The sequence below is a fragment of the Megalops cyprinoides genome, chromosome 15, assembly GCF_013368585.1.
Source record: "Megalops cyprinoides isolate fMegCyp1 chromosome 15, fMegCyp1.pri, whole genome shotgun sequence".
NCBI lineage: Eukaryota > Metazoa > Chordata > Actinopteri > Elopiformes > Megalopidae > Megalops > Megalops cyprinoides.
In genome coordinates, this window is record NC_050597.1 from 12,013,577 (window position 1) to 12,027,731 (window position 14,155).

Consider the following 14,155-nt stretch of genomic DNA (forward strand, 5'->3'; position numbering starts at 1 on the left):
TAGTCTTAAATGAGATGTTATTTGAACGTTATAAGGTGTGAATCAATCACATTAAATTACAAGATCATCATTCCGAGTCCAAATAAAAGAAGGGGGTGAAAATGCATTTAAGTGCGTGCCGTCTTTTGCATTCAGTTTGGTTTCATTATCGCTGTCTCAGTTTGCGGCTGTTATTATTAATAGTAGTAGTAGGCGTCATGGTAATAGTAGTAGTGGTAATAGTAAGTTTTTTTTTTTTTTTTTGTCTTGCAGACAAAAAAATTGGATTACAGACACGTCACCATTACGGACAGCAATGGTGTAGTGTTGGATATATTTAGACAGGCTTTAACCATTAAGAAGTGGTCTAGAGCGTCTCTTTTCACATGAAGCGCCTCCGTGTGTTCTCTGAACAACAGCTCCTCGGGAACAACAACGATTAATGTCGTGGCAGCTACAATCAGGAAATAGCCATGTCAATGAAGGAGCCTCTACAAGTAGTAAATATCCCATGGAGGAACAATAATTTCAGCCTCATGGAGAAAGACGCACCACTGTCGGAACAAGGAGAAACCATCATAGGAGCATACCTGTTGATCCTAGGTGGGTGCACGATTAGTTTACTTGTTTCTCCATTCACTTAGAGAACATCCGGTTTCTGTATTCAGCTAGAATGTTTTAACTCGTAGAAATAACTACGACAAAATATCTGGATTAGATTTTTGATACCATCTTAAATCTTTTGCAAAAGCCTTTTAAGAGCAGAATACTCGCAATCAGTAAGATTTTGCAGTAAGTATGGTCGTCTAAATAATAAATTATCCCTTTTCGAGTTGTTTTCTCACGTTATCAAGAGAGCCAGATTCGTTAAAAAGTTAAAAGTAATTACTGTAAACAAAATAGACGAAACCATTTTAATTATTCCCGGTTTTCGTAATATATAGGCTATGTAATAAAACGCAAGACGTTCTTTTAATTGCGTTTTGCTGTTAAGAGTATGACAGTTAATTACAGTTAATGATAACAGCAGAGGAAAAATCTGGCATGGTTACAAATCGAGTTACAGCGAGTATTCGCAGATTCACTTCCATCCATATTCTGTCCAAGTATCCATCCGCGCTTTTGAAATGGTTGGAAATATGTAAGACTCTCGGTGAGAACGGCCGTCTTGCCCTGAGAGGAAAAAGGTATTTAATATGGAATCCTTTTACTGTTAGCGGGAACAGATGTCAGAACGACTGCTTTTCAGATCCTTTCCATAACTTCCATAACGTTTCTGCTTCCAATCATTCACGAACCCCCATCTCATATACTAACAGAAAAACCTCAGGCTCTGGAATCAATGTGGTTCAGGATATTTGAACTATCCATTCATGATTCAGAATAGAAAAGAAACAGGTCATAACTATGCATGTTGACACTGTGGTCTGCTGCCTCTGCGCCTAGTGACTTCACATAAGAATTGAGTACTGCTCATGCAAATTAATTTTTAGGTTTTTACTAGTTCTTAAGCTCCTAAAATTTTGTCCATGAAGGGCCCCTCTTTTTGGTGTGCTACCAAACTCGTGATTGAGTAGCGATAATATAGGGGCAGCCACTAGTGCCATGGCAACAGACACCTGAACAATGCAGTTTGGATTTGATCCTGAAAAGGGCAGTGCATTGACTGATATGATCAGAATCATATTTTAAGTGAGCAAGGGGGATGCCAACCCCAGTGAAGGATGCTGATACCGCAGAACTTTTCAGGCAGGTACAGTAACACTGACGCTAGATTTCTCCCATCTGAAATTTGCAAGACAATTTCTTTGAAAATAACCATGAGAAATTTTTTTAAATAAGAGGGCTCAGGAACTGTTCTGGCATTTATAATACATTCTGAAGACCCTAGTATCCTCTGCTTATTAGCTTATGAAACACCCTCATCCAAGGTAATTGGCCTAGATTATAATCTTGCATTTATCAAGATGGATATTTTCCAAGATCAGTCTGAGTTACATTATTAGTAGTGGCCCATCCAAGATTTAACCCTGAAACCCTATGGTTACATAGAGAAGCTGGAAAATACTTCTCCCATAAACAAGGAGAAAAGAACAAAGGTTAAAATAAACAAAAAATTGCTTTAAAAACCAAAAGACAAAGAACCCAGCCTACACAACCCAACAGCAGGGACAAAATGAGCCTTCCTCCTGCTTGCCAGCCACACCTGTATTTAATCAGCCTTCAATTAGGCAGGTGTGGCTTGTTAGCCAATAGGCTGGTTCCCTGACAAATTACACACATGTGAACACACTTAACATTTAGTTCCTAGGGAGAGGTGAAGGCTCCCCTTCCCAGGTTACAAGTCCCATTTCCCAAACACCAATTGACAAATGTTGCATTTCACACATTTGGAATCAGTTTCTTGAATTGCTGCTTTCAGTGTGGGTACTACACAGATTACTTGTGGATTTTTCACTCACCTCATAAAGTCTGCTAACACATATGGGTCAGATGACTTTAATCAATTCACTTGCTGTCCAGGCAGGAGATTTTAAGGCACTTGACCAGGAAGAGGTGGCTGCAAGCCAACAACCCCAGCTCACAGACAGAAAATCCCTCCCAGCCACTCTCAGGACTCAGTACCAAGTACTCAGCACTTTATCTGTTCAACCTCAGAAACCAACTTAAATATGAAGCTTGCAATCACACCCAAATAAATGAGACAGAGCAAGCCATCACCAGGGTACTCTGGGAAAATTTAAGGTTCATCTGACTGTGCCTTTCTGTCCATGCACGTGATTGATTTTCAACACATTTTGTTAATGCTACACTGGAATAGAAAATTTGCACATAGATCAATGGCTCTGGACAGGCTAATGAAATACCTTTCCCCTGCCTGAAAGCAGTTTCATTCTCAGGCCACTGCCCACAGCTTCTCAGCTGCCCCTGATATACAGCCTGTGCTAGCCCCCATCGTGGCGTGCTGGCAGCCGCTGGCATATCGCTCAGGGTTTCCCAGACGTCTGGGCAGGGCTCCCCTCATGGGGAGCATCTCCAAGGCTGGACGGCTCTGTGCCTGCAATGCACATAGAACATGCTGGAGAAGGGGACATTAAGTAAAGAGGGCAGTAAAAAGGCGCTAAATGAAATCTGGGAGGGCTGCTATCAATTGAGTGGAGTAAAAAGAACTAAAAAGCCTAGAAATTATAAAGTTAAAGAGCAATGCACATAACCAAGAGGTTGCTGGCTTGATTCCCTGCTGGGGGACTGCTGCTGTACCTTTGGGCCAGGTACTTATCCCAGATTTGCCTCAGAAAATATGCAGCTGTATAAATGGATAACATGTAAAAATTGAAACCTGTGTAGGTCACTAAGGATAAGAGCATCTGCTAAATGCTGGTAATGTAATGTAATGTAAAGTCCTGAGCAGAATGTCTCTGTGTGTCTGCTGGTGCAGGTTGGCTCTCCTGGTTTGGGAACAGCATTGTGATCTTCGTCCTCTACAAGCAGAGGGCCTCTCTCCAGCCCACTGACTACCTTACATTTAACCTGGCCATATCTGATGCCAGCATCTCTGTGTTTGGATACTCCCGCGGGATCCTGGAGATCTTCAACATATTCCGGGATAATGGGTTCTTGATCACCGCAATCTGGACATGCCAGGTAAGGGTGAGGCTGGGTGCTAGTTCTGTTTGCCTCGGGTGGTTCAAGTTTTATAGAAGTAACTGGGAACAGAACAAAGGAAAGTATGGGCCAGAAACGCAAAGGTCAATGCTTTGACCGAGAATGCCAGAAAATGAATCCAAAAGCTATTCATTTAAAACTACAGTGCACTCTCACTTAAAACAGCTATGCATTTGAGCTTTCAATCCCCAGCCACTTAACCTTCATTTAAGTCAGAGATTGAGGAACTTTTCTGTTTTGGGAAGGAAAGCATACAAATAAGGGCAGCTAGCAGGGAGAATAACATCTAGAAAAACTGTAAACTCCTCTAAAGGACTGCATCTACCAAGTCTACTAACAACTGACCCCGTGATTCAGTCAATATTTATCAATTTTTTATGTATAAAGTACCATTTTTTCAATACAAACCATTTTTCTTCTGCCATTTAGGTGGGTTCAGAAGTGTTTCTGGGAAAAAAGTAACACTTTGACATGTGAGTCAGTTGAGGATAAATATTAATTGAATGCAGGAATAAATCTGACAAAATATGAAAAAAATAGTTTATTAGTTAAGAGCATTACTGTCTACATGAATTACAGGGAAAGTCCAGCAGCAGCAATGGAATTCCAGGATTTCACTCTAGCATGCCATTAACCTGAAAAGACAAACTATGTGGCACATAATCAAATTAGCAGTCACATTAGTATCACATCACCGCATTAACAGCCAGATTTCACAACAAATCTACAATTTGCTTTTGACTCTGAGTTAAGGTTTAATCATTTGCTCTGAGTGGTTACTTTTCTCAGAGACAAAAATATTCTTTGTAATAAAATACCAGACATATATGATGCACTTTTGCACTTTTTTCACCGTATTGCTTGTATGGAGATGTAGCTCACAATAGCATCATACCTATTGTGGAATATACTGATTAGCAGTCTCTCCCAATTAATCTTCTATTAAGATTCTATTAATAGCTTTTTACAGAACTAGAGTGAACTAGAGTGTTGCCATTTGGTTCTTTCTTTGAATAGTGCTAATTTCACAAAGTAGTTAATGCCAAAGAATGCCACAGAGGTACAGTAAGTAGGTTTTTTCAGTGATTTAAGTGATTACATGAGTATCCATGTGGGGTGAAGGTTAATCCATAATCAGCTTACAACAACTGGCCCCTTCAAGAGGGAAAACCATCTCCAGAGCTCCAGCCTGCAAAGAGAATCACAGTTTCACAGGATACCACCAAGAATCTTCCTGGTTTGCCAAAGAAACAACGGAAGAATTATGCCTGTGGTGAATTCTCTGACTGTTATCGAATGTAAAAAGAAAACAAGAATGGCATGGTAAGGCTTTGACTGACCAGCCCTGTGAAAGGGAAACAATGTTCATGGATTGTGTACACCACCATATTGCTACCTCAGAGAGTGTTAATTCCAGTGACACCCTTCAGGCGACTGAAGTTCAGCATCTCTTTAGATAATAATCTTTAATAAGATCTGCCTCAGTATAGCGCACAATGACTACGATGACCTGAGATCTCCGTCCTCTCTCCATGTAGATTTGTGGTTAAAGCAACAACATTCTTGGTAATCTGTGTGAGTTCTCACAGTGCTGTGCCGTAGATTCTAAGGTCACAACGCTGACACTCTACACAATTAGTGTGTGAGGAAGAAATCGCTGCAGAGTGGCAGGAGGTCATCTTTGCCTCATGGCAGCAAGATTCCAGGGTGAGGGGATGTCCATGACCATGGGCCACAGAGGGCCAATGACAGTGTTGCATGCTGGATTTTTATCTTTTCTGTTTCCGTCACATCACTCACCACCACATACCACTGTGTCACGTTTGTGTTCACCTCGGTCTTATCTCCCATGTAAAACCGAGCTCCTCTGTAATAATATATCTTTAGGATGTTTTCACACCTGGAGGGCTTTGTGCAAACTTCCTGACCATTTGTATGACTTTGCTGCAAACAATCTGCAGGTGTACATTACAGCAATGCTATTCTGTATTTTGAGGAGTGTTTTTTTTTTTTTCTTTGTGTGTGTGCCTTAACGTATGAGCATGGACTTCTTTATCAAGGTTTTCTCATGTTGTGAAGTGGCTGGCGCCTTGATATGCATTTTTTTATATTTGTTTGGAATTTTCCCTAAATTGTTTGGATTTGTGTTTCCTGCGTATCTTCTTCTGCTTGCCAAAGGCTGCCATTATGCTTCCCTCCCCATGAAAGCCTGACCTGAAGTCTCTCACAGGCACCAGAGTTTCATTAGCAATAACAATCCTCACTCAGGTATACCCCACGCTGTATTTCAACAGTGCCATGAATATAATATTTCAGATTTAGTTTCAGGAATTAAATTTGATTTGTCTATTTCAATTGTTGCAGAGGCATGGAACATTTATATATATATATATATATATATATATATATATATATTTTTTTTTTTTTTTTTTGCTCAATTCACAGTCTACATCCAGCTGTATGTTTCGTGATGTTGCTTTATCATCAAGCACATTGCTATAATTGTGGAGCTGCTTCTGGTGTGCATCTGATTTCCCCTAAAGGCATAAATACAGTTCATTCCAAACAATTCATCCTCTGTTGCACTAATATCAGATAAAGAGGTATGAGACTCATATGTTTTACATTATAGGCATGAGCACACCCTATAGACATTTCTGTTCTTCTGCCTTGTCTGAGTTGATGTGGAATTGTGTGATATCCTCTCCAAACACACAGGCACATGCCCACACGTCTACACACACACACGCACGCACACACACACACACACACACACCGAGCCCCTCCCTCTCTGCCCCTAAGAGACTGACTGGTGCGCATTCCGCGGGCCCAAGACCACGGCAGGCATGTGAGACGCATTAACAGATTACAGCATTGGCTTGATGAGACACGAACAGGTACACAACGGGCTGCACCCAGGAACCCCGCCAGCTTCCCATGGGGCTCCCCAGCCGGATGGCCCGCCACAGGACTAGACAGAGAAGCCCAATATGGGGGGGGGGGGGGGGGGGGATCACAGTGTGTCGGGCTAACAGGGGCAGAATTATATCAGACACGTTCAGTAAAATTCAAAATTAATATGAGTTTTGCTCACTAAAAAATATAAAAAAAACTCTTGGGATGACTTCTTCGATCTCCTTGCAGATCCTTCGATCCGTGCGCTTTAGGGTTTTATGATGTTTCTGGAACCTGTTTGATGGTCTTGTAAAAACACGGCGAGAGACTTGTTAAACACACCTCTCTGATCCACCTGAACCGTATCCTGTACATTCCTGATCTTTGACCTCACATTTACCATCAACAGCAGCCATATATGGTGATCCCACTTTGAGTTTAAAGCAGGAATGTATCCTGCAAAACAACTTTTAATGGCTTGCAAATCTTTATAGCATTTGTCTTTTATTTAATGTTTTTTTTTTTTCTGCCAGGTTGGCAATGTTTATGAATCAATGTAATCACAGTACATTACAGGAGTATTGGCAAAGGGCAAATTTAAGATTCCCTCAAATGAAAAGCATGTAGTGATTGTGGAAAGCAGTGGCTGTCTATGAGTTCCTCGACATTCTTATGCATCTGACTGTGATGTTTGTCAGTAATGGACACAGGGGCTGGCTTTATGCCCCAGATTGCCACCAGAGACAGGATTTAAAGGCCATAATGGGATTACCAAAAGCCGATCAAGGGCAATCTTTAAAACATGCTGTGTGGTGCTCCACACAGCATGGTCCAAAGAAATGCAGTCTGGGAGATTATTTTGTGATGGGTGCAAACAACAGACTGGCACCATGCCCGTATTTTATCATGAATGTAGAGGTCTCATAGGTTTGTGTGGATGAATCTACAGGCAGGTCAGAGGCAACTCAGCAAATGTAATTTCGGTACAATGCTCTGTTCCCTTCCAGCAGTGGCTGGAAAAATGTTCCCTCTCTGTCAGCTGGGCTCCACATGACTTGCCAGAGAGGAGAGCTACTCCTGAAAGCTACCCGATACACAGGTGAAAACAAACAACTAGATGAAGGTGCTCTGCAAGGACAAGCAGGAACTGCCTAAAGTGAAAGGCCCTTCCCTGTTACTTGTCCATTTTACAATGTGATCTCTGACAACGATGTCCTTTGTTCTCAGGTGGACGGCTTCTTCACCTTGCTGTTTGGCCTGGCCAGCATTAACACCTTGACCGTCATCAGTGTCACCAGATATATCAAGGGGTGCCATCCGAACAGAGGTAAAATCTTGTGCAATCTCTATGCAAAGCAATGAATTTACCTTAAATGAAGCACAATCCATAATAGTAATCTATAATCAAGTTTGTAACAACTGATAAAAACCAAGCCAGAAAGTTACTAAATAAACAGATAACTCACAAACTGTTACCAAAGAAAACTCATGACAAATACATTAGAAACATTTTAATCTAATGTTAAATTCAACAAACCACGCCAGAAAAAGCTAATCCATTTAACTTTGTCTTTGTAGAAAGATCCTTATAAGGAGAAAAAGTGGGAGTTGCAAAACAAATTTTAGCAAATGGATAAAATATCAGTCACTGCCAAGTAACATTCTTGGCATATGTAAAACCAAAAATACAAACCTTAATACTGTCTAGAAGGAGTAAATCTCACAAAGTCAAAAGGATTTGCCCTAAAGGAGGCATAGCATTTTTGATCTGGAACCCTTTCACATACATTTGAGCTCAATTACACATAATATAAATGACTAATAAATCATAATGTGCCGAGAATGAGCACATTACAACAATTGTCCACCGCTCTCCTAAATAGAACATTATAGACCTTCTGTCAACAAAAGGTTCTTTTCATTGCAAGAAGTTTGCAGGGTTTGCCTTGCTGAAAAAGAACTCTTTGTGTATAACAAGTCCTCAATCTAACATTCATTACTATACAACAATACTGCGCCTTTGTGTCCCCCCTAAATGATGGACTTTGCACAGAGTAATAACATTTACTGTACAAAGGCTGACCTCTTAAACAAGAGGAAATTCATCGCTCTCAGCTCAGAAATACCACCATGTTTATATTGCAGTCAATAGAAAACAAATTATTTTAATCAGCTTTCTCAACAGCACTGATTACATGCCCTACAATGCTCTGTTGTGAGAATGAGAATGTGCCATTCTCACCTTTTTGCACTGTCTGAGTATATTGACCACATTTCTCCATCAAACGTCTGGATTAATGAGGTAGACGGAGAAGACAGATGGGGGATGCTAGGAGATATTGATCATCTGCTACTTGTTCAGACTGGTTTAGACACGGGCTGAAGGTGTAAGTTTGAGTTTTTGGCAGTTGCCTCAAGCAATACAGACCCATAAAATGAAGTTCCCTACAACTTGAATATATATATATATATAAACAGCATAATAGATCCAGCACAATGCTATAACATTTATGGGGATTTTGTTTATCTTGTGGGTGCAATCACCATTTTGCAAGATGCTAATTGCGTTTTGTTTTTGTGTGTTTTTGTTGCAGCACACTGTATTGGCAAAAGCACCATCTCCATATCCCTGGTCTTCATCTGGATTGGAGCACTGTTCTGGTCAGTGGCTCCTCTGCTTGGCTGGGGGAGCTATACAGGTCAGATTACAAAATTAGAGCAAAACCCAGACATTATATTGAGTACATATACTCATTACATTTAGTGATGTCATTTAATGATGTCATTCACTTCTCACGAATCAGAAACTTTCAAATGATGAAAAGGCTGCAAGTTAATGGGAGCAGGTCAATTAAATTTCACTTTTCACTCAATGTCTCTGACTCAGTGTTGCAGGTGTATTTTGTGCACACAGATGTGCATTACAAGACATGGTAAATGTTTTAAAATTCACATTCACTTCTGCTAAGTTTCTTCTTAGTCTCATTGGTTTACTCTACATCCTAGAGGTCCTAGTGCACAAATAAAGAGCAAGAGAAAGAGAGAGAAAAAAAACAAAGAAGAAAGAAGAAGAAGGGATGCACATAACCCATCCTCTCTCATCTCTCACTTCCTACAGACCGTGGGTACGGGACCTGTGAGGTGGACTGGTCCAAGGCCAACTACTCCACCATCTACAAGTCATACATTATCTCCATCCTCATCTCCTGCTTCTTCATTCCTGTGCTTGTGATGCTCTTCTCCTATGTGTCCATCATCAAAACAGTCAAGACCAGCAATGCCATGTCAGCCGAGGGCTACTTAACTGACAGGCAGAGGAAAATTGAGAGGGACGTCACACGGGTGAGTGTAGCATCATATATCGTTCCTAAGGCAGGATAACCTACATGAGTTATACAAATACATACAGGCAGCTATGAATATCATACAATAAGGCACTGTATTTCTAGCTGACCTCTTAACAAATGTTGCCCATCACTATTAACACAGTATATCCACCAAAAAATCAGGGCTGTATTCTGAAGACCTGGCTTTAGTATTATTTTTTTGTCATATATGATAGTATCCAGTATTGCTTTGAAAAATATTCACTTCTCTGACTAGTGGCCAATATAAATGTCAAAAAATGTTGAGCAATGCCATAGAAAATTAAGTGTTAGGAGCTCCTCTAAAGTGTCAGAAATTGCTTACCGGAGAAAAACTGGAGAGCTGGAAAAGTGAAAAATGTATTTTTATGCATGTCTGACAGTTACCTTGTAATAAAATTCACAGCTCAGCAATTCTGGGCTTAGTAGGACAGCAATAAATAATGTTAAGGATGAGCTGGAGCTCATACCTGCAGTGTGTTATGATCTCCTGCACAAGCCTGTTTATTAGGGAGCATTCTGGAACATGTAACAGGATACAGGAGATAATTCAGCGGTGGTAGCGCCTCGCGGAAAACCTACCTGCTGTATATTTCAATGAGGAACAACAGTTTAATCTTCAGTTTCAACACTAATGATGACGGGGTTAAAAACACTTATGGTTTTACTAAAAAACAGCTTATGACAGTTAATATATGTTATGTTATCTCATAAATAAAAGTGACTGACTTTTGAAGCTATTTTTGCAAGACTGGCTTAACTTAATAAACAGAAACCATCAGCAATCAGGCAACCAGGTTTTAAAATAAAGTTACTAAAGTAACTGTTTCATTTTTATGGCTCCCTAAACTCAAAATGTTGATGTACCATCAGGTCAGGTAACCCCTTGCTCAGTGATCTGTGACCATCCAGTGTGGCATAGTGGTTAAAGAGCAGGACTGAACTGAAAAGGTTGCCAGTTTGATTCCCCACTGGAGCACTGCTGCTGTACCCTTCAGCAAGGTACTCAGTAAATATCCAGCTGTATAAATTGATAACAATGTAAAAAAAAAAACTGTAAATGATGCAAGTTGCTTTGGATAAGAGCATCTGCTAAATGCCAATGATTTCATGTAATGTAATGTCATGTAATTCTTGACATCCTATTCTGCTCCAGGTGTCCATCGTTATTTGCACTGCCTTCATCATGGCCTGGTCACCCTACGCCGTGGTGTCCATGTGGTCAGCCTGGGGCTACCACGTGCCCACTATGACCAGCATCTTCACCCGCCTCTTTGCCAAGTCGGCCAGCTTCTACAACCCACTCATCTACTTCGGTATGAGCTCCAAGTTCCGCCGGGACGTTAGCGTGCTGCTGCCCTGCGCGCGCCCAGGCAAGGATGTCGTCAAGCTCAAGCGCTTCAAGCACCTCAAGCCCAAAGCCGAGGCCGCGCCCCCCCAGCAGCCGGGAGCGCCACCACCGCCCCCCCGCCACAAGGAGGCAAAGTACGCCCCAGGGGCCCTGCTCCATCCCTCCCCCAGCCCGGACTCAGGGGTGGGCAGTCCGCTGGCCACCCCGCCCCCTGTCAACAAGGAGGTGTACAGCATCCCCGCCCCTTCGACCACTGAGACACCCGAATACCAAAGCGTCAGACTGTAAAGATGTGTTTGTTTTAATGAGTCATTCATGTTGTTTTTCCTTAATGACAAATGGAACCTTACTTGATGAAAAACCTACTTGAACTGTAAGGAAAAATGTATACACTTTAAACTGTGAATGTCTTTGTACGTTACAGCCTATTATTTACTGTGTTATTCTTCATGACTGGTGCTTACAGTGCTGTGGTTAATGCATATTTTTTTGTCAATAAATCATCCGCATTTGCTGCATGCCTGCATGATAGCTATGTAATCCCTCATGCGTGTAGTTATGTTATTGTCAAGACCAATATCAGTTGAGTGTACGCTGGGCCTACTTGTGAGGACAGTACTTCAGAGTACATAATTGATGTACTGAATATGCTTTAGTGTTGTCTGCTGAGCACATTGGCAAAATAGAAGACTTCCTCTGCTATAGACGGCCTTGTGAGTGCCAGCATGTCTCAAGTGTTCCCTTTTCTATTTGCTCCTCTTCACTGCAGCCACTGACAGCGTGGCCCTCCGTGCCTGTGCACGAGGGCCACTCATACCCCCCGTGACGAGACGCGACAGGTTAGATTGCGGTTAGCTCCGCGGTAATGAGGGACGCGCTGCATCAAAGAGGCTGGCGCATGCCTGCACAATGGGGACCTTGTAGAGGGGCGATCTGTGCTCAGAGGGCTTCGGTGGGCCTGGGGAAGGTATCCCCTGGGGAGTCTGGCTGATGCTATCAGCTGGATGCCCCGCATTCCCCAGTGGATGCCAACTGCTCCGCGGCTCCACGATCCAGCAAGCTGCAGAAATGAGCTACCTCACCTCACTGTCCCGGTATGAGCCATGGAGTCAGGGTCACCCACGTGTCACACACCGTCCTCCGAACTGCCATGGCATTTCTGTTTCCAAACTGAAAAATACAACATGGCTTGTATGGCATGGCTTGGCAACAAGGTCCAGACGGCCATACAACCAGGAACTACAGTAACGAAAAGAAACAGGTACTTTCTAAAGGGGCTAGATGAATGTAGATTATATGCAATTATATGGCTCCTATATCAGTTTTCAGTCATCTGTCTCTCAGAGCCTCGCTTGTTAACAGCAAGTGAAATTCCATGGAAAGGCACCTGCTTTGTACTTAAATGAGGAGGGTGGGGCTTCTGCTCCAGACATAAAACTGCAATTTAAAGTGCCTCAGGGGGGTGCTATGCTGGCTGCAGTCTCCATAATGACTGTACAATAATATCCTGACCTGGAACCCATGAGATCATTGAATTAAAATCAGATGGACCTAACACATTCCCCCACACACTTCCCACCCCTCACTGACTTTCCCTTGTGCCACCCTTATTGCATGTCACTGTGCAGTGATGGTCAGAAGAATTCTTTCAGCAGTTAATTTAGGAGAGAGGTGACTGAGGGGTCGTCAGGGGAAGTGTGTCTGTCTCCAGGCAAGGAGCATCCTTCCCAGCCTGCACGCTTGCACCTGGGTGCGGGAGAGATTACCGCTGATGCCTCACACAGGTGCCTGTGTTTATCTGGTGTTTTCACACTTGTGTGGGACTGCAGCGGGGTGTAGTCCAAACAGGGAATGCCCCTAGCATGCTTGTCCACACCTACGCGGCACCCTTTGAACCCATGGACAATAGTCAGGGCGCTTTGTTAGGCCCCCCGTGGGACTGGATGACTCAGAGCAAACAACCGACATTAGATGATCAGAGTGGAAAAATTGCACCCCCCCAAACACATAAAGACACCAGTGCTAGTGAGCCTGCCTCTGCGCACTCCCCCATAAAAATCTGCACTCTGGGGATAAAGACCTCTTTGCTGGGACTCGTTTCAACGTTACAGCCAAAATTCTGGCATTTCCCATGTGTCAATCAAACCATAATGTCACAGTTCACCCGCACAAAGGACAAAATGCCTGCTGGAAAATCTGGGGTCACCTACAATGTCTGTCTCACGATGGCCCCTTTCATTAAAATGTCACCATCATCAGTTTAATAATTAGGTAATTTGTATTATTATTATTACTAGCATCATCATCAAATACTATTATTACTACTACTAATAATAATAATATACATTTTATATAGTTGCCTTCATACATGTTTTACAGCCCAAGGTAAGAACACAATGCTATAGGTGACCTGTGTACATGGCACCCTTATTTTACAAGCGCTTACGTACAAAGCACTATCCAGTGGAGAACCTCTTTACCTATTACGAAGAAGTATTTAAAATATACACGCAAAACAAAACTGAGCGAGCTGGACGACCATGGGCATACTGTCTATTGTACATTGCTGAAAACCAAACTCAACAAATTGTGTATTGTATATTGAATTTGTAGTTTAGTATGTTCATACAACCAAGAGCTTCATTACGTTTTACTCTGATAGTGGCACACTTAAAATCGTCTGTGTCAACTTTTGTCGCGAATAAAACGTTTATCAGACCAATGAGAGCACTACAACAGATCAAAAAAAGAACAGGCTTCCGGATGGAAACAGGCTTTAGAGAGACTTTCAATGGCCTCTGAGAAACGGGCTGAATACCTAGGTCTCTGTGTCCGATTGCTAAAGTGTAGTCACAATGCACTAGCATCTATTCGCTTGGTGCACTTGAAGGCGAATGCA

The 14,155-nt window shown here is 42.1% G+C and overlaps 1 protein-coding gene across 1 annotated transcript; it reads left to right on the forward strand.

The window, feature by feature from the left end:
* Positions 1-449: 449 nt before the first annotated feature.
* Positions 450-11,544, forward strand: LOC118790531 (opsin-5-like). Its single transcript, XM_036547477.1, has 6 exons — positions 450-582; positions 3,419-3,624; positions 7,768-7,867; positions 9,135-9,239; positions 9,659-9,882; positions 11,062-11,544. Exons 1-6 carry the CDS (start codon positions 453-455, stop codon positions 11,542-11,544), a joined length of 1,248 nt encoding a protein of 415 aa, XP_036403370.1. The 5' UTR covers positions 450-452.
* The last annotated feature ends 2,611 nt before the right edge of the window (positions 11,545-14,155 follow it).